The 22,721-nt window shown below is 49.1% G+C and overlaps 2 protein-coding genes across 2 annotated transcripts in view; one reads left to right on the forward strand and one right to left on the reverse strand.

The window, feature by feature from the left end:
- Window positions 1-4,254: 4,254 nt before the first annotated feature.
- On the forward strand, window positions 4,255-7,361 carry CT47C1 (cancer/testis antigen family 47 member C1). The gene is made up of 3 exons (XM_055338093.1): window positions 4,255-4,702; window positions 5,948-6,092; window positions 7,209-7,361. Exons 1-2 carry the CDS (start codon window positions 4,255-4,257, stop codon window positions 6,049-6,051), a joined length of 552 nt encoding a protein of 183 aa, XP_055194068.1. The 3' UTR covers window positions 6,052-6,092; window positions 7,209-7,361.
- Window positions 7,362-13,282: 5,921 nt separating this feature from the next.
- KIAA1210 (KIAA1210 ortholog) overlaps window positions 13,283-22,721 on the reverse strand; it is a 34,961-nt gene continuing 25,522 nt past the window's right edge. Inside the window, exons 8-12 of the mRNA XM_055338094.1 lie at window positions 20,633-22,612; window positions 17,687-20,536; window positions 16,471-16,631; window positions 15,156-15,264; window positions 13,283-13,455 (exon numbers count right to left, since the gene is read on the reverse strand). Coding sequence (XP_055194069.1) covers window positions 13,283-13,455; window positions 15,156-15,264; window positions 16,471-16,631; window positions 17,687-20,536; window positions 20,633-22,612 — 5,273 coding nt within the window. The remainder of the gene's footprint in view (window positions 13,456-15,155; window positions 15,265-16,470; window positions 16,632-17,686; window positions 20,537-20,632; window positions 22,613-22,721) is intronic.

Raw genomic sequence — 22,721 nt, forward strand, 5'->3', positions numbered from 1 at the left:
ATTACCAGTACAATGGAAGGTACCCAATACATTTGGTAGGTGTGTAAATGCATGATTTCATAAATACAGCTGATCAGCTTGGGTGGGAGGGGAAGAAGATGGGAGGGCACTGTGCTAGGCAATGGGGGAAGGAAATGGTGGCACAAAGAGGGATACATGCTTATACAGGAAGCAGAAGACTTTCTTAGTAATAATTATTAGCAGTACTAATTAATTAGTAGTAGTAGTAATTATGGCCTGAATTCACTTTCCAGACCTATCTGCCACTCTGGCCATGCTGGAGCCATTTAATTCCCTGGACAGATACACACACACAAACACACACACACAGGTGCACACATACATATATCTCTTGCACTGTTCATGCTGTTGCCTCTATCTGCAGCGACCCCCTTTTTTATCCCTCCCTTGCCATCCTTCATCGCTAGGTAATCGAATGATCCAGGTGAAATGTCTCCTCTTGAGCACCTTCTCAGGCACCAATCCATTCCCCCAGCCCTGCCACATAATCATTTTCTCTCATACCCCTGGTAGCACTTTGTGTTCATCCCTGTTTTTAGCACTTGCCACCTATGTTATCAACGTCCAAGTGTCTGTTCTGTCCCTCCAAACCGCGAACTCAGGGCAAGGCATGAGTCTTAGGCATCTGTGAATGGGAACTCATTAGCATAACTGTGAATGGGATCTGTGAATGGGAACTCATTAGCATAACTCCAGGCATACAGTAGGTGCTCAATACATGCCTAGGGAATGAATGACTAGGGTATGCAGCATATGTCCTGGAGCTTCATGAGTCATCACATGTTATTAATATGGCTACATTGTTTATTTGAATAGTCAATGCTGCATTATTGATGGGTTGTTTTTGTTTTTATTTTTGTTTTTACATAGCGTTTCTGGGACTCTCTTCATGTATGGGTTTTGTGAAGGACAGAGTGCATTGGACAGGATCTTTCTGAACAAGTCCATAGAACTATTGTGAGGCTTCTCACCTCTCATCATAAGAGGTAGAGAAGTTTTCTGATAAACAGTGAGGTATTGTGCTCACTCATGAATAAAATACTTACCTGGTAGCTAAACTTATTGACAATAAAATGTCACAAAGAGGGCAGCCCGGGTGGCTCAGCGGTTTAGCTCCACCTTTGGCCCAGGGTGTGATCCTGGAGACCCGGGATCCAGTCCCACGTTGGGCTCCTTGCGTGGAGCCTATTTCTCTCTCTCTCTCTCTCTCTCTCTCTCTCTCTCTCTAATAAATAAAATCTGTTTAAAAGAATGTCACAAACAGAAAAGGCAGAAACCATTATATAAAGGCCAGCATACCCCTTGTGCTCTTCTGCCAATAGTGGCCATTTATTACTAAGTATTTTGACAGTGGTTTGTCTGAGTTCCTTAAATGTCTTTGGTTTAGCTGTCCTGTGTCCACTGCATATTGAGTGGCACAGAGAATTGACTTTGATGGTGGTAAGCCATGTAGCAGTTTATTGTTAAGTTGTGGTGTGGGGTAAGGGACTTGGAGGTAACTTGGACTTAGAATGGAAGCTCACTTTCCATTGTATGGACTGAAGCAGTGTTTTAGCACCAAAGCCTATACTCGCACTACTGTCCCTCATGTGTGATTAGCCACTAGTGACTCAGCTCTGAGAACTAGTCACGGTACTCTACAATCATTTCATAGCCATGGTTTTTCAATGGCAGCTTTCTAACAAGCTCGTGTTTGGGATGCCAGTGGCAGACCTATGGACTTTTCTCAAGAGATTTGAGAGATGCAGCTAGTCAGATAGCATTATTTACTTTGGGGAAACTTTGAGTCCCAAGACCTGCCTGCCCCAAGACTGTCCCAGTAGTACTTGCACTGACAAACCATGTCAAAAATTTCATATTTATCATCCCAGAAATTTGGCAATAATAGGACTGAGCAGACCAGGACTGAGAAGTTGGCAACTGCTGAGTTTAAAGTGACTGAAGAATTAGTATCTACGAATAGTCTGCAGGGAATCACTCTGGGGAGAATATTTTTGAAGAAGTTGAAAAAAACACTTAGTATACCCTGTAGTGGAATCTGCTAAGATGTCTTACAACTCATGGTGGGAAAAATGTGTGGAGCAGAAAAAGAGTTAGTGAACAGATATTTTAAAACTTTTGAAAATGTGGGGCACCTGGGTGGCTCGGTGGTTGAGCATCTGCCTTTGGCTCAGGTCATGAACCCCGGGGTCCTGGGATGGAGTTGCTCATCGGGCTCCCCACAGAGAGCCTGCTTCTCTCTCTGCCTATGTCTCTGCCTCTCTCTGTGTGTCTCTCGTGAATAAATAGATGAAATTTAAAAAAAAAAAACTTGTGAAAATGTAAGGTCTTTAATGGTTTTATTCATGATACTTTTATCAGCAGTTACACTGAAGGCGCTTGAATGTCTCATGTGTTACTAAATCAATGGGGAACTTCATTCACTCTCATGAATTTAACCATGGCAGTTCTATGAACTTGTGTCAAAAATGGAAGCTGGATACCCCGACTTGTGCTATCACACAGTAATATCACAGTGGTAAAGGGATGTGTGAGTGTGTGTGTGATTTTTTTAGCTCAAGGTGGAGATTGAATTATTTTTGATTGAGAAAAATCTCCGGCAACTGTTATTATTGAACACTGTATATTTTTGGAAATTAGCTTTTGTCGTGGATTTGGTAATATTTCTTAATAAATTCAACCTAAAGCTACCAAGTGAACAGTGCTTTTATACAAAACTTGTACTTTAGCAAAGTCATTTCAATGACAACTAACATTGTTTGGATCAAAGTGATGTCAGGCTGCTTTATATACTTCCCATGTTGTCAAAAGGTAAAATAAGTGAGATTTCTATTCTTACACAAATTTGCAGTGGATATGTATCCAAGCTCAGACTATAGTTCCAGCAGCTTTTTTCAGATCCCTGTGCGAGTAAAAAGGAAATTTTCATATTTCAAACTCACTTAATTGTGCAGTTGAAGAGCTTCCACATAAACTTCAAGTGGAAGTGATTAATCTGCTGTGTAATGACACGTTAAAGGCAAATATGAAAAGAAGACTCTAACAGAATTCTATAAATGTCTTCCAAGAGATGAATAGGCTCAATGAAAATCATGTTTGTGGATTGATATGAGTATTTAGAAGGACCAGCCTAACAGATTGATATCGATATTTGCCAATATCTCTGTGAAAAGACGTTTGCAAAGATGAACAGAGATCTCATCAGAGATCAACAGATGAACATACGCAATCAATTTTGATGACAGCACAAACCATGAACCCCAATTAAACAAAATTTTTTCCCAAAAGAATTCCATTCTTCTCATTAGTGGGCCTCTACTATTAAAAAGTGTATGTAATTGTTATTATATTTTTAGTTTCAACAATCAAATATTTGTGTTAATTTGTTTTCTCTCTTTTTATAGAAGTACCTACGTAATGGTCTTGATTTTAACTCTGAGCTTCCCCAAACCCAAATGTTTACTATTTGCCCTTTATAGGAGTTTCCCCAACTTAGACGGCAATATATTGGATGATTATGCTTTCTCAGACACTTGTAAAAATAGAAGGACTGTAGTTGCGTGGCCCTAAAAGCCGTGGAGGCCCTAAGGCCTCGAAGCACAAGATGGTGACCCGGAGCAGCCCCGGAGGCCAAGGGCCTAGGCCCTTCATTGGCGGCTGAGCACGTCAGTCCCTGCTTGTCGACAAATGAGCGTGCGCCCATTGTTGACGCGCCCGGCCCCGCCCCCCGCCGCAGCCTGGCAGAATCCTGGCCGCGCCGTCCGCTGTCCCCCGAGGGGAGGCCTGGGCGGGCCGCTCCTGACCTCGGCTCCCTTCCTTTCCCGTCGCGGACCTCCCCGGGCTCTGCCACAGGCTGTCGTCCCCTCGGTGGGCAGCTCCTCGGCCGCCCGGCCCGCCCCACTTCGGGCCCCGCTGCCCAGGGCCTCGGGTCGGCGGCGGCCCACCCGACGGCCACCGTCTTCGCCATTGGCGTCGCCTCCGCCCGGCCGACGCCCCAGCGAGGCGCTGCCCGGTGCCATGTCCGCCTCCGGAGACCCAGGCCAGGCCCCAGGAGGGCAGGATAGCCCCGTGGGCGCCGTGGGGGCGTGGGCCCCAGTGGCCGCTGGCGGCGGCAGCGGCGGCGGCAGCGGCGGCGGCAGCGGCGGCGGCTGCGGCGGCAACGGGGTGGTCCTCGAGTCCGGGCCCCAGCAGGTGCAGGCGGCCGGGGTCGCCGGGTCCGCGGAAGGCCTCGGCATGGAGGTCGTGGGTCTCAATCTGGCCATCGACCCTGAGGGCGGCAACGCCCACGCCGAGGAGGCCGAGGACGACTCGGACTTCGGGCCGGCGGACGAGGACCGGGAGGAGGCGCCGGCGGACGGCCTGGACATCCTGGTGGACGCCCATCAGTTCCCCATGGTCAGTTTCCGTTTCATCTTCCTGGACTTGGTGCACTCGCTGCTGCACCGCATCAACTGCAACAACCATATCCTCGTGCGGCCCCGCGGCGGCGGCATGGTGATCCCACCCCAGCCTCAGCTACGCGACAGCCTGGGCCAGCACCCCGGGCCCCTGGCTGCGCTGCCAACACCTGCAGCGGCCGCCGTGGTCCACGAGTCCGAGGCCTCGTCCGAGGAGGAGGCCGACTGGGAGACTGCGGAGGAGCCGGATGAGGAGCCGCAGATGGGGCCGGCGGCCGCCGATGGTGAGGGGGGACCGGCGCGCTTCCTCCCGGCTGCGGGCGGCCCTGCGGGCGGAGGGGAGGTCGGGGCCCAGGGCCCGAACCGGAGCCCCCTTCCCTAGCGACCTATGGTTTGGAGAACGAAACCTGCGGCCCTCTGGCAGCCTCGGCCAAGAGAGCCGAGGGCCGCAGGGGCAGCGCAAGCACTCAGGTCAACGTTGGCTCGGGGGGGGGGGGGGGGGGGGGGCGGGGCCAGGTGGAGGGCGGAGCCGGGGAGAGGGAGGGGCGGGGCCAGGCGGAGGGTGGGGCGGGGCGGGTCCAGTCGGGGCGGGGGCGGGCGGGTCAGGCGGGGCGGGGCCGGGGAGAGGGGGCGGGGCCAGGCGGAGGGCAGGGGAGAGGGAGGGGCGGGCCAGGCGGGGCGGGGCCTCGAGGGAAAGAACCAGCCAATGGCGGAGGGCGGGGCCAGGCGGGGCGGGAGAGGCAGGCCGGGGAGGGGCGGGGCCTCGAGGGAAAGAGCCAGCCAATGGCGGAGGGCGGGGCCAGGCGGAGGGCGGGGCGGGGCCGGGGAGAGGGGGCGGGGCCAGTCGGAGGGCGGGGCGGGCGGGTCAGGCGGGGCGGGGCCAAGCGGAGGGCGGGGCCGGGGAGAGGGGGCGGGGCCAAGCGGAGGGCAGGGGAGAGGGAGGGGCGGGCCAGGCGGGGCGGGGCCTGGAGGGAAAGAACCAGCCAATGGCGGAGGGCGGGGCCAGGCGGAGGGCGGGGCCAGGCGGGGCGGGAGGGGCAGGCCGGGGAGGGGCGGGGCCTCGAGGGAAAGAGCCAGCCAATGGCACACCTCGTTTTTGTGCGTGGCTTTTAAACATGTCAAGTCTTAGTTCGTCCCCATCGTGATGAACTGATATGTGGTTGAGGAACTAATGAGCTTCACCATAGAATGTGTCGTGGGGGCAACACATTTCTGACAAAAACTTAGAGAATGGAGCAGACCCTGATGATTCCAATCCCTTCTCAGGAGGGTCCAAAAATAGCAGCACAGGGTGGCAGGTGGACTGGAAAGACTGTCACTGCGAAAGTAAGTGATCCAGCGGCACAACAGTGAGGGCCATGGAGAGGCTGCACCAATGAGTAGGAAGCTTCCCAGCTATTATTTTCAGAGTTACTTCTATCCTCCTGCTTCTCCTGCGGGTAGAGTACGGGATGTCACTATTCATTATGCGTCGGGTTGGTTTTTCCTGTGAATGTCTGCTCCAAAGTCTGTATTATTCTTCACTAAAGGGACAACTCAATACCAGTATGAAAACTCTGACAAAGAGGCCCAAGGCTCTGAGAGGGGGGAAGAAAAAGAGAAATTTAACAATAAACAAGATGGACCTAACTAGAAGGGATCCGGCCCAACAGAGAACAGGGCCAGAAAATCCAGGTATGGGTATAGCTTTGCCCATCACCCGACCATTCCCGGCATTTACCTGTTACTGACAGTCTTATTATTTTTCAATTCTCCTAGTAAATTAAGAAGTTTGTTTAAGATCAGTTTAAAAATTCAGTTTTAGCTGCTCAGAACATTAATAGAATGCTAATGTATCTAGTAACAGAAATCACAGTATATTCTGAAATATATTTCCATGGCTTCTCATTCGTTCTCGTGAGGTCTTTTGTCCTCTACCTGTGAGACTACTAACGAGCGGTAGATGTATCAGTAGCTGAGACCAGTATTTGTTTAGAGAACAGTTACTGGAAGCAGCAGCGCCAGTGGCTGGGCTGTGCACTAATTGGACATTCGTTACTTGGCCATGGAAATGTACTGCCTTGTGCTAACTAGGAGACGATGCCTTTGCCAATGTGATTACATACAAATAGCAAAAAGTCGAGAATTTCAAGTAGGACCACATTTAATGATTAATACCTAATATTCAGGTGTAGATTTTTGTATTTTATGTGAAAGTCTAAAGCAAGTTAGTCATAGTATGGTGATTACTTATCACTGAATTGGTAATGAAGTCTTGAGGTGTATCTTGTCTTTGAATTTATTTAAATGATTAACTTTTTTTTTTGCATTTCCACAGCTGTGTATTTCATTATCACAGCTTCTTTTTCATATGGTAGATATGGAAACCGAGGGTCTGGGAGAATAAGGGAGTAGCATTTGTGGAATGAGCATAGGCTTTTAAGGTGAAGAGATTTCCTTAAATCTCCGAATGGCCTCTCAAGGGTGGAGGGAAGCATTTATGGTGTTAGGCAAGAGGGAGACAAGGTTGGTAGGCTCACAAAATTGAAGCCATGGGTTGCACGAGCACCCTACACACAAGGGTACAGGTTACAAGAGGAAAATGTGTGGTACTCAACTTGAGATACAGCACACAAATGCAGCATGTACATAGGGCTATTTTCATAGGTTTAGAAAGTCACTGGCGCTGGTTAATGCTGTGGAACTGCTAATTTTCTCTCATTTCACCCTGCAGTTGGAAGAAATAGAAAGAAAATGAAGAAGCAAGAACCTGCTGTTCATTATTTTTAAGATTTTCTTTTCTTTTTTTAGAAGCCCATGGGAATTTTATTAACACCAATTCAGCGTTCCAAACTGCATCACCAAAAAGTGCTCTCTGATGAAATCTGACTCCTCTCTTACTTGTGACTGGTATATTTGACAGCATTTGTTCTGGTTAAAAATAAATTTGTTTTAAATTAATAAGATGGAACATAAGCAGATTTTATTTAGATAAATTGTCCTGACTCAAATCTTTTTCCTCTGTGTTTTGATCCACTTCACCTTCACTGACAGGTATCGCCCTCCACCATGCGGTGCGCCTACTTTAAATGATTTTATTACAGTCCAAAATAAATTAAAATGTTAAGTGTAAAACAATTTTTGTAAGGAGAGAGATGTAGGTCAAGCCTTTAGAGCTACACTGTCTACTACGTTAGTGATTAGCCATACATGGCTACTGAAATATGGCTAGTCTAATTTGAAGTGTGCTGTTAAGTATAAAATATTACATTAAGTCACTGATGATTTTATACTGATTACATGTTAAAACAATAGTATATTGAGTTAAAATATACTATTCAAATTCATTTTGCTGGGCAGCCCCCGTGGCACAGCAGTTTAGCGCCACCTACAGCCTGGGATGTGATCCTGGAGACCCGGGATCGAGTCCCACATCGGGCTCCCTGCATGGAGCCTGCTTCTTCTTCTGCCTGTGTCTCTGCCTCTCTGTCTTTCATGAATAAATAAATAAATAAATAAATAAATAAATAAATAAATAAAATCTTTAAAAAAATTCATTTTGCCTGTTTCTTCTTACTTTTGAATGTGGCCATTAGAAAATTTTAAATTACACATGTGACTTGCATTATATGTCTGTTAGACAGCACTGCTCTAGAGCAGGGTTTTGAAGGAAACCTCATGGATGGCTGAGCCAGCCCAGAGGCCAGATGGGGCGGCTGCACCTGGGCCCAGATGCTGATTAGAGCAGTGGTTCTGGAAGTTCAGTTCCCACAGCAGCAGCAGCAACACCCAGGAATTCTTAGGCTCTACCCAAGACCTACTGAATCAGAAACTCAGAGGGGAGGCCCAGCACTGTGTTTTAACCAGCCCTTCAGGGGATTCAGATGCAGCTAAGGGTCTCAGAAGCACTTGTTAAGAGCCACAGGGAAAGAAGCCAAGACTCACCAATGGTAGAACCAGCCTTGATTTACTAGCTTGGGGGTCGCAGGTAAAGTGAAGAGGATGGCAAAGCCTGGGCTGGGATGGGGGTGGGGAGAGGCCCAAGGGCTGAGACACAGAAAGGGCTCAGATCAGCAGAAAGCTGCACAAGGGGAAAAGCAGGTGCCACAAGGATGCACAATGATCACCATGTGTTGATTGTGGATACAGATGTCTGGAGTAAAAAGCACGCATAGGAGAGACGCTTACACATGTAGCATGTGTGACAGTATGCGTGGAAAAGGTAAATAACTCCTTTAGGATGGTGGTTACTTCTTGGGGAAGCAAAGGGAGGGGAATCCTCTTGGAGAAGACTCCACAGTGGCTCAACTATATTTGTAATGTTACATTTCTTAAGTTGGGTGGTGGGTACGTTGATGTTGATAGGGTATTCTAATTCTGTGTAGATCTGAAATATTTCCTGATAAAAAAATGAAAAAAAAATAGAGGAAAGAGAGAGAATGGGCTTAATATCCAGACTCTAAGGGGGAAAGAAGGTACAGTTGTACCTGAGCAGTGGATCAGAGAAGAGGAAAGGCCAGAGGGGAAGGGGCTTGAGAAGAGAAGGTCTCATTTCTGCATTTAGTTAAGGCCCCCCGGGGGGTGCCCCTGCACTGTCTTCTCTCATACTCTGTGCTAGCACATTTCAGATGCTAACTCACATTAGCATTATTGTTGAATTGATGTCAAATTCACTTAAAACCAACCATTTAAGGGCACTTGGGTGGCTCAGTGGTTGAGAGGCTGCCTTCAGCTCAGGTCGTGATCCCCAATCCTGGGATCGAGTCCCAGCATTGGGCTCCCCACAGGGAGCCTGCTTCTCCCTCTGCCATGTCTCTGCCTCTCTCTCTGAGTCTCTCATGAATAAATAAATAAAATCTTCTAAAAAAACAACCATTTAAGAGTGAGCGATTCACTGACATCACAATGTTGTGCAACCACTACCTCTTTAATTCCAAAACGTTTTCATCAGCCCCAAACTCTGTACCCATTAAGCAGCCACTCCCCATTTCCCCCTCTTCCAGCCCCTGGAAACCAGCAGTTTGTTTTCCAACTCTATGAATTTCCCTATTCGAAGGGCATCTGGGTGGCTCAGTAGGTTAAGCCTCTGCCTTCAGCTCAGGTCATGATCCCGGGGTCCTAGGATCAGTCCTAGGATCAAGCCCTGCATCGGGCTCACAGCTTAGCAGGGAGCCTGCTTCTCCCTCTCCCACTGCTGCTCCCCCTGCTTGTGCTCTCTCATGCTCTCTCTCACTGTCGAGTAAGTAAAATCTTTAAAAAAAAAGTTTCCCTATTCTGGACATTTCATAGAAGTGAAATTATATAAATGTGAACTTTTGAGTCTGGCTTCTTTCACTTGGCATCATGTTTTTGAGATGCATCCATGTTGTAACAGGTATCGGTACTTCATTCCTTTTTATGACTGAATAATATCTTAGTGTGTGTATGCACCACACTTTGTTTATCCTTCTGTTCGTAGACAGTTACTTTGTCTCTACCATCTGGCTGTGGTGAATAGTCTTGCTATGAACATGCCTGTTTGAGGATTTGTGCATTATTTATACATGTGTGTATAAATATTTATACATGCGCCCCCCTTCCCTCACCCCTCAGGATGGTGAACTTCTGAATGATTGGGACTGTAAAAGGTTTGATCTTTTTTCCCCCTAAACCTTAGGCACTGAGTTTTTCAGTTAGTAGATACTTCACACTCAGGCCTCTTAAAGTGAAGTAAACCAAACACTTTGACGATCCTTTTTTTTTTATTTATCACTAGTGTTGATGTTTTACAATGTATTATGTGCTCCTTAAGGCTCATACACATGTGGTGTATGTGGTGACACAGAGGTACAGACGCCTGGTTATCATCACCTAAACTGAAAGGCCAGGTCAACAGAGAGTTTTCCATACAGTGCGATTTGAGGGCCTTCAAACTGGTTCTGGTTGGTGTGTGTTGATGCTGTGCTCGTTGTACTATACTAGTGTTTTCAGACCCAAGCAAGAGGGACCCGCGTCCTGAGCTCCATGCTACAGAGGCCCCGCTTTGGTCCTCTTCCAGCCACCCCCTCCCTACAGGACTAGGATCCCAGCCCACGGGAAGGAGGGGTGTGCCCCTGCTAGCCTGTGCTCCTGGTACGTGGCACCCCAGAATAGTCCCAAGCCTGTGGCCAGGGCCTGCATGCTCCTCTTGGTGCTGTCCTCGGCAGGGCTGGCTGCACAGTAGGGGTGTGTGTGGGGGCTCCCAGGCCTAAGGGGGAGGGGGTTGTGTGCCTGAAACAGGGAACAGGGCTGGTCTAGGACACGGGGTGAGGGGGCAGCTCTTCCTACACCATCGGAGCAGGACATAGAAGAGTCTGAGAATTCTAAATCCTTTCAGGTCATTATGAACATACACTTGTCGTGGAAGGAGATAAACCATTCAATAAAACATGCTGATCTAGACATTTCAAAAATATACATATACATATATATTGTGGATCCCCAAATGAACTCTTTTTCTGACCCCTCCAAGTTTTACAAATGTTGCGGCCAGTCCAGGTTAAGTATGTGGTCTATTAACCCTTGCCCCTCTTCACTACATGTTACACTTTATTACCTGGGCATAGTGAGGCCCCTGGCTTCTGAAAATATTTGTTCTTTTTAATTTTTTTTATTTATTCATGAGAGACACAGAGAGGGAGAGGCAGAGGGAGAAGCAGGCTCCATGCAGGGAGCCCCATGTGAGACTCAGTCCCGGGTCTCCAGGATCAGGCCCTGGGCTTAAGGTGGCGCTAAACTGCTGAGCCACCCAGGCTGCCCAAAAATACTTGTTCTAACAGCCAATCTTGCTTCTAGTCCCTAGTCCAGGCTGTAGGACAGCCATCAACCATTCAGCCCCCTCTACTCCCCACTGGTTCCTTTCTTTGCTCTCCAGGTGTTTATACACAAAACCTCTCTTTAATACCACTTCCCTCTACAAATATCCACCTGGGGGGCCATCAGCATGATCAGGGGCACCTTTGTCCTCTGCACAGTCTCATAGGAACATCTTGCTTCTCTGACAAACCTCAGGTCTGAGTTATGAATATCTTAGTCAACTTCCCTCCCCACATGACAAAGACAGACTACGGAACAAGCTTTATTGACTTTATTTGCTTTGCAGATACATACTAAAAATCAAGAACGCTGAAGGAGGGTGAAAACTTGTTAGAATGCACATCTAGGCATTAAAAACTTAACTTCTTAACTTAAAAACAGTTGTGTTAGCTGTGGAAAAGAAATTATTAATGAAGAGCTCTCAAAGTGAGAAAAAGCTAATGGGGGTCTACTCTGAGGGAAGGGGGTAGGGGAGGTGTTACAACTAATTATGGGGATCACCTGGGTAAAGGGCATCTACCTAAATCAACTGTTCACTGTGGAAGTACAAAGGAAATCAAATCCAATCAATCAAAAACCCAGCATTATCAGAACGGCAAAGATACAGTATCAGGAAAAAAATAGATGCTTTATAAAGAAAATGCAAAATCCAGCATATGATCGTACAATGTCACGTTAAAGCATCCCCAGCAAAACCAAGCACCACGGGTTCAAATTAGCTCTGACACCTCACTGCCTCAGTGAATTTGCAGGAGGCAGCACCCCACTCAGAATTTAAAGGCACAGTTAGTTGTCTCGGCTTACATTTCTGTTTTAGCAAAGTGGCCCTGTAGTGACAGAAGCAGACACAGTGAAAGGTAGAGCAAGAAGACGCTTCTGGGTCTCCTAAGGAAATGAGCTAGGTATGTCCGGGCACCCAAAGGAAGCTCTCCGTTGGTGTTTGGTGTGTTTGCAGGATGAATTAGAAGGAAAGGACTTGCGAGAGTGGTTCATGGGGGACGGGGTAGCCGGGGAGGCAGGGTGGGGACCTGTCTAGCCTAGTAACTTGCGTGAGGTGTGTAGCTCCAGGAATGAGGGCAGGGAGAAGCTAGGCTGATTTGAGCACCTAAGGCTTCTAGTTTGCAGAAAGTTAATTGTTCTATGGTTTTGGGGTTGTGGTCTTGCTTTGGGTTGAAATCTTTTGAAACAGAGGCTGCTGAGGGAAAGAGACAAGAAACTGGGCATGTGGAGGTTCCCTGTTAAAACTGCTAAAAAGGTTAAAACTTGTTAAAAAAACAAGATATATATGGCATTCCAGTACATTTCTCAGCACCTAGAGAGTCACAGTGGCATTGGGGCAAGAGATCAAGCACTGATGAATTAGCCATCTAGGGGAGCCCTATAATCCCCGGGAAATGTTCAGCCTCGTAGGGAGGTGCTTACTGCTGCCAGGCTGGTGGTGCAGGGCATGCTCAGAGAGGGCTTTCTGTAAGAGGCATTGGGGGGCTCCAGGGATACCAAGGTGGTGTCTCAAAAGGCAATGGCTAATCAGGGGACTAGCTGTGTGAAACTTTTCTTGAAGACCCAGAATGTTTACTTCCACCACCTCTTCTCAGGGCCTTCTGTGAAGCTTGAAGCAGCAACCAAAGAACTGAAGCATTTAACCAGGCTCATAAAACCTAAAAGCCAATCCTTGGGCCAAATCATCTGGCCATTTCCATTCAAATTAATTTATTTGATCAAGGGAAATGACCAACCCCTCTTAGTTACTCCCACAAAACGTTTTTGCTTTCTCTCTTCTAAAATTCATTCATTGTCCAAAGTTAAAGATTTCCCAGTTCTATGGCTGTGCATTTTCCAGTTTTTATAGAGTAGATGCTAGGTTGTCAGATGTTGGCAGTGACTGTACTAAAAGGCATTCATGGCATTTGTTACATTCAAATAATTGTTAGCTTTAGTTGAAGGGTCTTTTGGTTAATAAAAAGTGGGTATGGTAAATAAATCACTACATGGCATTAATGCAGCTATTGGCAATGATCATTTGAAATGCTGAAGCTCCGCCCAGGAGCTATTTATTGCATGATTTCTGCTATATGGCTCCAAGCTTTGGCTTTCTTCTTGGCCAGGGAGAACCAAACTGGCTCATCTGGCTGTGCTGGCTCTTGGAGCACAGCTGGGAGAGTTGAAGATCGCCTGGTTTCTTTTTCCACTGCAGGCACTTGAACTATCTTCGGATCTTCAAATCCTATGAGAACCACAGAAGTAAGAAGCTCCAGAGACACTCGGGTATGTTAATGGGATATAGTAGAATTTTTCCTCCTTTCCGGTTTCCTCTGGCTTCCAAAAGTCAGTGCATGTGCACTGCTATGGGTGGTGTGTCGAAGGGATAAAATCTACATGGCTGTGGCCATGAGGGCCTGGGCATGGGAAGGCCTGAGAGAAAATACCTAGAGCTGGAACGGCCAAACTTTGGGTGGTTATTATTAGATTATCTTACACTTTTGAATTGAAACCATAGAGGAAATAGATAATATGTTATCTATTCAGTTTTTTACACTTCAAATCAGGTAATGTTATTTTTGTTTGGCTGATCCATGTCACAGGAAATGACTAATGACTTGGTAGATCTACCCAGTAAAAGTCTGTGCTAAAGAACACCATACCACCTACTCTGACCAAGCAGACAACCGCCCCATTCCCCAGTTATACTCCTTACTTCATCCTGCTTTATGGCTGACTGACTCAGTGGCTTATACTCAACCAGTGTGCAGGCTACACATTAGAATCACCTAGGGCTCTCTCTCTCTCTTTTTTTTAAGCAACCAGACTTTTATTTGGTCAATTAGAATTGCAATTTTGGAGACACAGATTTGGGTAGAAGCCTGACTGGTGTTATACAGCTAGAGCTTTTTTAAAAAATACCAATGACTAGGTGCACCTGGGTGGCTCATTTGGTTGAGCATCTGACTCTTAATTTCAGCTCAGGTCCTGATCTCAGGGTTGTGGGATTGAGCCCCGAATCAGACTCCATGAGCCTCCTTAAGATTCTCCCTCTCTCCCTCTTCCCCTCCCCTCCATCTCTAAAATAAATGAACAAATCTTTAAAATATATATATAAATGAATAAAAGTGTCAATGCCCACACTATTTCCTGAACTACTGGAATTAGTTAGCAATGGAGCTAACTAAAAAGCTCACCAGGCAATTCTAGCACACAGTTAAGAACCACTTGACAGGAGTACAGTGCCCATGAGATTATTAATAACTATCAGCAGGTCAGGTGCTACTATTTCATGGCCAGACAATGGCTTCCTAAATTCCTAGTCTAATTTCTTCATGAAGGGGACTAAGGGAGAGGACAAAGATGATTCAATACATATCCATTCTCCCCTCCCCCTGCTCCAATGGAAAAGAAAATCCCTCTGGGACACAACTCCACTATTGAGACCATGTTCTATTCTATCCCAGTCCAGTGTTTGCTGGACTTGGAGAAACAAGCCTTTTAAATAGTTAAAGGAAACAATTGGACACCACTGGGCCTTTACAGTGGATTACTTTAAAGTGTCACTGGGGCTGTAGCAGGTAAGAAAGTACTGCTTTGCTGTAAACTGGAAAGTAGCTTGGTGCTTTCCTCTTGAATCTCAGCCACAGGACCATTCTACCGAGTGATCACAGCTCTGTGCCTATATCAGCTTCCTCCATGCAGCAGAAGACTAGGAGACCCTCTGAAAGTTACATACCGGACTCAGAGTAGTCCTAACAATTAGATTTTCCTGAAACAAGCTAATATCTGTACCTAATGGAAGAGCCACGGGAATCATGAGGCCGATTTGAGGTGTGGGAGGGGTAGGGAAAGACATGTTGTCTGAGATTGAAATTGCTAAAGTTGCCCAATATGCTGCTAGGGCTCCTTCTTTGGGGGGGTGGCGGGGGAGGTGTTTTTTACCTGCTTTGATGGACTTGATGGACAGCTTCTTCTGTGCCATCTTCTCCTGTTTATTGACAACAGAAGTAAAAATCTTTCTGGGTTGGTTTTCATTTGCAAGGCCAGCTCCCTTTAATACAAAAATGAAAACAAAAAGTTTGTTAAGTCCCAAGGTGGAAAAGAGCGAATTACTTATTCAGAATGCTACAGAGTGCAAGTGCTGTTCCCTGGCTATTATGAGTTCAACATTAGTCAAAAGGAAAGAAAGAGAAAGACAAGGAAGGAAACAGCACTGTGAGGACCTTGGCTTAGAATTTAGGTTCACAAAACCTTAGCTAGGTCCAAGTTTACCACCTTTGAGATCTGGAAGGAAAAGTTGTCTAATCACACAAATAGCATAAATGGGCTAACAATTATTTAACTTGAGAACAATCCTTTCCCTAGCATGTTGCCAACACTTAACAACGAGCCAACATGAACTCCTTGCACTAGAAAGGGATGTAGCTACAAGTCTCTTCAGAATTGTACAGTTTTTAAGCTTTTCAAATGAACCTCTCCACAACTTGTCTAAATTAATGAGTTTATATACACTAGTGCTTATCTCTTCATATGTACATGTGATGTTTTCTTAGGTCAGTGTTCTGTCATTTTGACAAGAAGGGTTCTCATCCCAGTACCTCCAAAGACATCACAAATGGGACAATGAAAGCAAAACACCATCCCATCATCTTTGGTACACATGTGGGAACATTAGTCTAGATCATCACGTAACTTTGCTTCTAACCTGCAGGGAGGTGCCACACCAAACCAAACCAATATGTAAAGCCCCAAATATCAAACATTACCTTTATAAGGTCAATCATTATGTATGATATAGAAAGGTGCCCAGAAATGAAATGTCAAATGAAAAATAGTACATATATTTTGATTCCATTTATACTGTCTTGAATGCATACATATATTCACAGGCATAAAATGCCTGTAAGGATAGTTACTCAATTCTCACCTCAGTGGTAACCTTGGGGGTTTTTTCCCCCCGTAACTTATTCCTCACTGCTCAATTTCATGGAATCCTGCTCTAGAATATTTAGGACAGGATTTTATTTACAGAACCTTCTCATACTCATTACAGTTCACAAACTCTTTCAGAGCAAAAGTAGGGCACATTATTGTATGTGTACCAGGCAAGACTCTTCCCCCGAAGGGCACCCCCACTCCACCGCCTTGATTAATGTACCCAAAGAGGTGGGACACTGCACACTTGACAAAATTCCAGGTACAAGCTTAGTCAACCAACTCTAGTAACCTTTTGGAGTGTTTTGTAGGCAGGTTCTACCCCTCTAGGCTCTTTGGCCTCAGCCCTGGCTCCAGCTTTGTTCTTGGTTTTTGCCTCTTTCTTAGGAACGTAGACCTGGGAACTCTTCTGCCTCTGCTTTACCATGGTTATCCAAGCTGGCTCGAAGGTGCCATAATCTGCCTGTCGACCAGGAGCCTTTCCTGAGAAAGGAAAGACAGGAGTTATTACTGAAGTGGGGCAGACAGGGTCTTGAGCCAGGTGGGGGCCTAACCCACAATCATGTACCAGATGGGGTCCTTGTTAATTGCCAGATGAAAAGAAATAGAGATCACATAGAAAAGGGCCCCCTAAAAAAAAGAAAAAAAAGAAAAGGGCCCCCTTCTTTTATGCCATCCTCATAACCTGGCTAGGCAGGAGCTACTTGTGTAGATAAGAGGCTGTACCTCAAAGTTTGCATACTGTCCTCTTACTGGTCCCATTCCCTCCCTTGTCCATCCCTCTTCTTATCCCCAAATCAGGGTAGGACCATGGTTTCCAGGTGGGCTGGGGAAACTCTCAGGAGGCCAGAAGCTCAGGCTATTGATGTCATTCCTCTAACTCCAAGGAACATCCTATAGTATTTGGTATTTCATGGTCGCTCATGTGAGAGTGGGGCTACAGGGGCGTGGCTGTAGGCATGAAGGCCAGGTGATGGTCAGCGTGAAGGCACAAAGGCTTTGAGGGAGATTAGTCCCCAAAAGATCACCTCACTCTGGATTCATAGACATTTTAGGTGCGTGAAGAAGCTATGGAAGTATAAACATTTATAGTAAAGTAAGATTTCAAGCTGAGAGGCTGAACATAGTGCTCTACTAATGAGTTGGCTTTTAAAAACCACATGCTGGTGTGGGGGGAGCATACTGTGTGTAAAGGTGTTTTGAGAAAAGTATAAAATTCCATCTAAATGCAAGGTGCACAGAGGGTTGGGGGAGAAGGAATAGGGAGATAGTAATGTGTCCATCACAGAATGTGGATGGATGTCCATGGCGGATCTCCTTGGAAGAGGGAAGACTCAAAATTTAACCATCTCCAAATCCATTAATTGAGAATGGGGCACCATCCTGTTCATAATATCCACAATCCAGCCCTATCAAAGCAACAACTAGTAGGGCAAGGCTAGAAGAGACTCCATTCCCACCCATGCATTCAAGACTTTGATTTCTAGTTCTTTCCTCCACTTGGTACCTATGTGCCCTCTGGCAAGAGAAAGTCTCACCTGGGACCTTGTAAGCAGGTTGCTTCTTGATGAAGCATTCAGATTTGGGCCTGCTCTGTTGCTTCTCTGCAACGTCAAATGGGTAGGTGAGGTACTCTGCGGTGCCCAGGAGCCCCTGGGAAGCACTTCTGATTCGCTGTTCTTTACCTGCCGAAGATGAAACTGGGCCCAAGAAGAATGAAGAAAGCTTGGTAAGATCATCTTGTTTCTCCTTCTTGTACTTCTTCAAGGAAGGGACCTTTCTCAGGCGAACTCCAAAAAGGTTTTCCACACTAGCCCTAGTGGTGGACACATTTGGATGGCTGTTATTTTGATTGCGGCCCTCAAGACCCTCCTCCTTAGAGACAGTGCCCCCCAAAGTGGGCGCCTGCTTGGCAGGAGCAGTAGTGAACTTCACTGGTTTGGTAGCAAAGGTCAGGATATTCTTGATGGGGTCTTCAGAGCCTTGTTTATGTTTCTTGGCTTTGTTTGGAGAAGCTGGGCCTTTTGGTTGTGACCAGCTGTCAGAACCGCCCTCAGAGATGGTTCCCTCAGTGGAGGCAGCCCACACTGGACCTGAACGACCCTGTGGCTGATATTCAGGGCCTGCAAAAGCCTGATGAGGGTTTCTGGGAGGCTGAGGCTCCTCAGACCTGCTCCGCTTTACAGGTACACTCACTGGGCCTGTTGAGAAAAGCTGTGGCTGTAATTTGGCCCCCTCTTTGGCTTGGGGAGGGCCCCTGAAAGGCAGCTGCCCTTGAGAACTCTTTCGCTCTTCATGAGAGCTCTGAGAGACAGAGAAGGAGATCCCTTGCTGGTACTCCAGCTTTCCCAGTGCCTGGGAAAGGTGTCCGGGGGGCAGCTGATCCTTGGAATGGCCCCACTTCAAGGGGGCACTCTCTGGATGTGAGAGAACTTCTTTTGGGCCTTCAGGCTTCCCGGAGGGCTGTATAGGGCATGGTGGCATAGGCAGTAGCTTCGAAGAAGTGTCTCCCTTGGTACTGGCATTCTCCAGCTCTGAGAAAGCTTGGTACTGGTCTTTTGACCTCAGCAGAGGTTTGGAAGGTTGATTTGCAGGTGGAGGATTCCTAGGGCTTCTCCCCTCAGCAGTGGGCCTCTCTGAAAAGACCTGTTCTGCCATAAACTTCACAAATGACTGGGAAGGCTGCCTGGACACTGGAGCTTTCTTAGACTTGCCTCCTTCAGCAGCAGTGATCTCTAGACGTGAGGACAGCTCCTGAACCTTAGACCTCCCTAAGGGCTGGGGAGCTTGTTTGAAAGGCACTAACTTCCCTGAAATGGCTACCTGGGCAGCATTCTCAAAAGTTGATGACATTTGCTGGACTTTGTATCTGGTGGGAGGCTGGGAAGGCTGCTTGGAAGGCCCTCTCTCTGTAGAAGCAACCCCCTCAGTGGCAGCGCTTTTCAGAGCTGCAGGAGCCAGCTGCTTGCCCAGCGGTTTGGTCAGGGGCTGAGAAGACATTCTGAGAGGGGGCTGCTCAGTAGAACTGCTCCGCTGGGCCATGGAGCCCTCTGGAGCTGCCGAGGCTGGTTGCTTGCCCACTGGTTTGGTTGGGGGCTGAGAAGACATTCTGGGAGGGGGCTGCTCAGTAGAACTGCTCCTCTGGGCCACGGAGCCCTCTGGAGCTGCTGAGGCTGGTTGTTTGGCCACTGGTTTGGTCGCAGGCTGAGAAGACATTCTGGGAGGGGGCTGCTCAGTAGAACCACTCCTCTGGGCCATGGAGCCTTCTGGAGCTGCCCAGGATGGCTGCTGCTTGCTCACTGATTTGGTCAGAGACTGAGAAGACATTCTTGGAGGGAGCTGCTCCATAGAACTACCCTTCTGGGCCATGGAACCCTCTGGAACTGCCCAGGATGGTTGCTGCTTGCTCACTGATTTGGTCAGGGACTGAGAAGACATTCTTGGAGGGAGCTGCTCCATAGAACCGCCCTTCTGGGCCACAGAGCTCTCTGGAACTGCCCAGGACACCTGCTGCTTGCTCACTGATTTGGTGAGGGTCTGAGAAGACATTCTGGAAGAGAGCTGCTCCATAGAACCCTCTGCAATTGCCCAGGACATCTGCTGCTTGCTCACTGATTTGGTCAGGGTCTGAGAAGACATTCTTGGAGGGAGCTGCTCCATAGAACTGCCCTTCTGGGCCACAGAGCTCTCTGGAACTGCCCAGGACACCTGCTGCTTGCTCACTGATTTGGTGAGGGTCTGAGAAGACATTCTGGAAGGGAGCTGCTCCATAGAACCGCCCTTCTGGGCCATGGAACCCTCTGGAACTGCCCAGGACGGCTGCTTGACTTTTGTGCTCCCTGGGGTCAGGGAAGCGCCTCTGGGAGGCTTTGGCTCCACCGGAGAGCTCCGTTCTCGGGCCGCAAGGCTCCTCGATTCCCGGGAGGCGGCTCGGGCCGCCGCCCGCCTCTTCCGGGTCTGAGAAGGCCTCCTGGGAGGCAGTGGCTCCAGAGAAATGCCCCACTCCAGAGCGGCGCTCTCCAGACGCGCAGAGCTCTGCTGCTCGAATGGGGAGCTCTGCCAGGACTGCAAGACGCTCCTGGGAGACGCCGGCCCCGCGGGTTGGCTGCACGCGGCCGAAGCGCCTACCGTGTCCAGAGGAGGGAGCTGTGGCTGGAGTTTTGACCTCATGGAGGGCTGGGCCGGGAACCCAGACGGCAGCTCCACAGACGCGCCCTCGGAGGCGTTGTCTGACTCTTGCTGGGCTTCAGGATTCGGCAAGGACGGAGGTGCAGAATGTTCGGGAAGCGGTGGCTCCATTGCAATGACCTTCTCGGTGGCGGCACCCTCCAGGCCGGAGAACACGTCCGGTTCCACCTTGGGGTGCACCAAGGGCTGCACAAGCACTTGCAGAGGCGGGGGCTCAGCAAAGGGCACGGCGCTTTCCGCGCTCGCGGGGACCTGCCCCTGGACCAGAAGCGGCGCCGGGTGCTGAGAAGCATGTCTGGGCAGCGGCAGCGGCTCCACCACGACGTTCTCTTCGACCGGGGCGCTTTGCACGCTCAAGAACACTTGTTCCACGACGGCTGGTCTCGCCAAGGCTCGGAACGGACCTCTGGGAGGCACCACCTCCACGGAAACGCTCCCCTCCACGACTGGGTGCTCTGGCCTCTCGGGGACGGCTGGCTGGGGTTTCAGCGGGGGCTGAGAAGGCTGTTTCGGGGGCGGCAGCTCCGCGGCCCTGCCCCCTACGGCAGTCGATATTTCTGGACCTTTGGCGACTGGTTGCTGGATCCTAGGCTGCCCCATGGGCCTAGAGGAGACTCTGGGGGGCAGCGGCTCCAGAGAAATGCTGCAGTCCTCAGCTGGGCTCTCGCGGCCCCCGGGGGCCTGATGCTCGGCCTGGGGGCGCAGCCAGGACGGGACAACCTTCCCGGCCGGCGCCGGCTCCACCAGGCTGCTCCCGGGGGCCCGGGGGGCCCTGGTCGCCGCCGCCGCCGCCGCCGTCTCTGACGACACTTGCTGCTGAAGCTTGGGCCTCGAAAAGGACTGAGCGAGCCCCTCCACGGAAACGCCCCAGTCCTCGGGGGCGCTCTTTGAACCCGAGGGGATCTCCAGTACGTCTGTGGGCTTCCCGGAGGCCTGGGCAGGGGGCCTGGGGCGCATATCTTCCTCCGAGGTGCTCCAGTCGTCAGCGCTGTTGTACTTCGCGACGTAGCTGTTGGATTTGGTGGAGGAGGCCCAGGCTTCCGTCTCCCCCAAGGCCCGGGACGCGCATCTGGGAGTCAGCTCCTCCTCTGAAGCCCTCGAGTCCCCGGAGCTTTTGGAGACTGAGAAGACTTGTAGGTAATCTTCAGGCATCCCCAAGGACTGCAAGGGGTGCCTGAGAGCCAGGTGCCGCTCGGAGTCGCTCTCGCCCTCTGAGGGACTGTCCGAATCCGAGGATGCTTCTTGAACTTTGGGCATTGTCAGGATCAGGGAAGAGTATCGCGGAGCCAGCGGCTGCTCCGGCCTGCTCAGTTCCACAGCCGAACTTGCTGACTCTGTGAAGAATTTCTGGTCATCATCTCTGGGCTTCGCCAAGGACTGGAATGAACGCCCGGGAAGCAGCTGCAGCTCAGACCCGCTGGCCTCCACTGAGGAGCTCTCTGAACCCGACGACGGCTCCTCAGCCTCGAGATCCGCCAAGACCCAGGAGAGGCTTCTGGGAGGCAGCCTCTCTGCAGACACGGCCCCCTCGGCCTGAGTGCTCGTGGGACCCGAGATGCTGGCTGTAACGGCCCGCAGAATGCTTCCGGGAGACTTTTCTCTGCAGACCGCTGGAATATCTTGAACTGACTCCATTTTAAATTTGATGGCTTGCAAATCAAAGCTGAAAGCTTCCTCCCTTTCTGACTGGATATGAGAAGGATCCATAAACACTTGAGCCTCCATTGCAACTGAGAAGATGACATCTTCTTGGGTTGTGGAAACAGAAGCTCTGGCTGCTGGCTTCTGGGCTTCAGGGCATGGCGATGGATCGCTGACCGAGGACTCTGCCGAGTCTTCCGGGGTGATTGGTGAGGCCAAGCCTTTTCTGACTTTCAAATCGACACCGGCACCTCTCTTTCTGGTGGCATCTTTGCCTGAAAGAAGCTCCTGAGGAGTAGGACTTTCTGCCTGTGGAGTCGTGGGCTGCTCCAGAACTTGCTGCTCCAAAGACAGGTTCCAGAGAAGATGATCTCTGGCACTCTGATCGGCAGGTGGGGATCCCGCCCTATCACTGCTGCGGAGCCCTCGACTGGATTGTTTGAAGCTTCTTCCTCTGGGCACACACTCACTAGTTCCTGAAGCACTCGAACCTTTCTTTGCACCTCGTCTTCCATGTGCCGCTGAAAATGGGTAGCTCTGACTCCCAGCAGCATCTGCACTTGCAGCCTGATCTACTGTCTTCTTATCATAAGTTTCAGTTTTCTTGCTCTGTTCCAGGCCTGAGACACCTGTACCTAAGAAAAATAAGGAAAGGAAAAATATACATGCCTTTCACTTCCTAAAATTCGAACATTCTGCCCTGGCCCAGCGGGTACCTATTCACTATTGAATTCCTCCTTACAG

This window comes from Nyctereutes procyonoides, unplaced genomic scaffold, assembly GCF_905146905.1.
Source record: "Nyctereutes procyonoides isolate TBG_1078 unplaced genomic scaffold, NYPRO_anot_genome, whole genome shotgun sequence".
NCBI lineage: Eukaryota > Metazoa > Chordata > Mammalia > Carnivora > Canidae > Nyctereutes > Nyctereutes procyonoides.

Excerpts from the sequence above, each read along its gene's own strand:
- CT47C1 (XM_055338093.1), top strand. The coding sequence starts at position 4,255 with ATGGAGGTCGTGGGTCTCAATCTGGCCATCGACCCTGAGGGCGGCAAC. Across the intron at positions 4,703-5,947 it reads GGGGCCGGCGGCCGCCGATG|GGACAACTCAATACCAGTAT; the intron begins GTGAGGGGGGAC and ends TCTTCACTAAAG.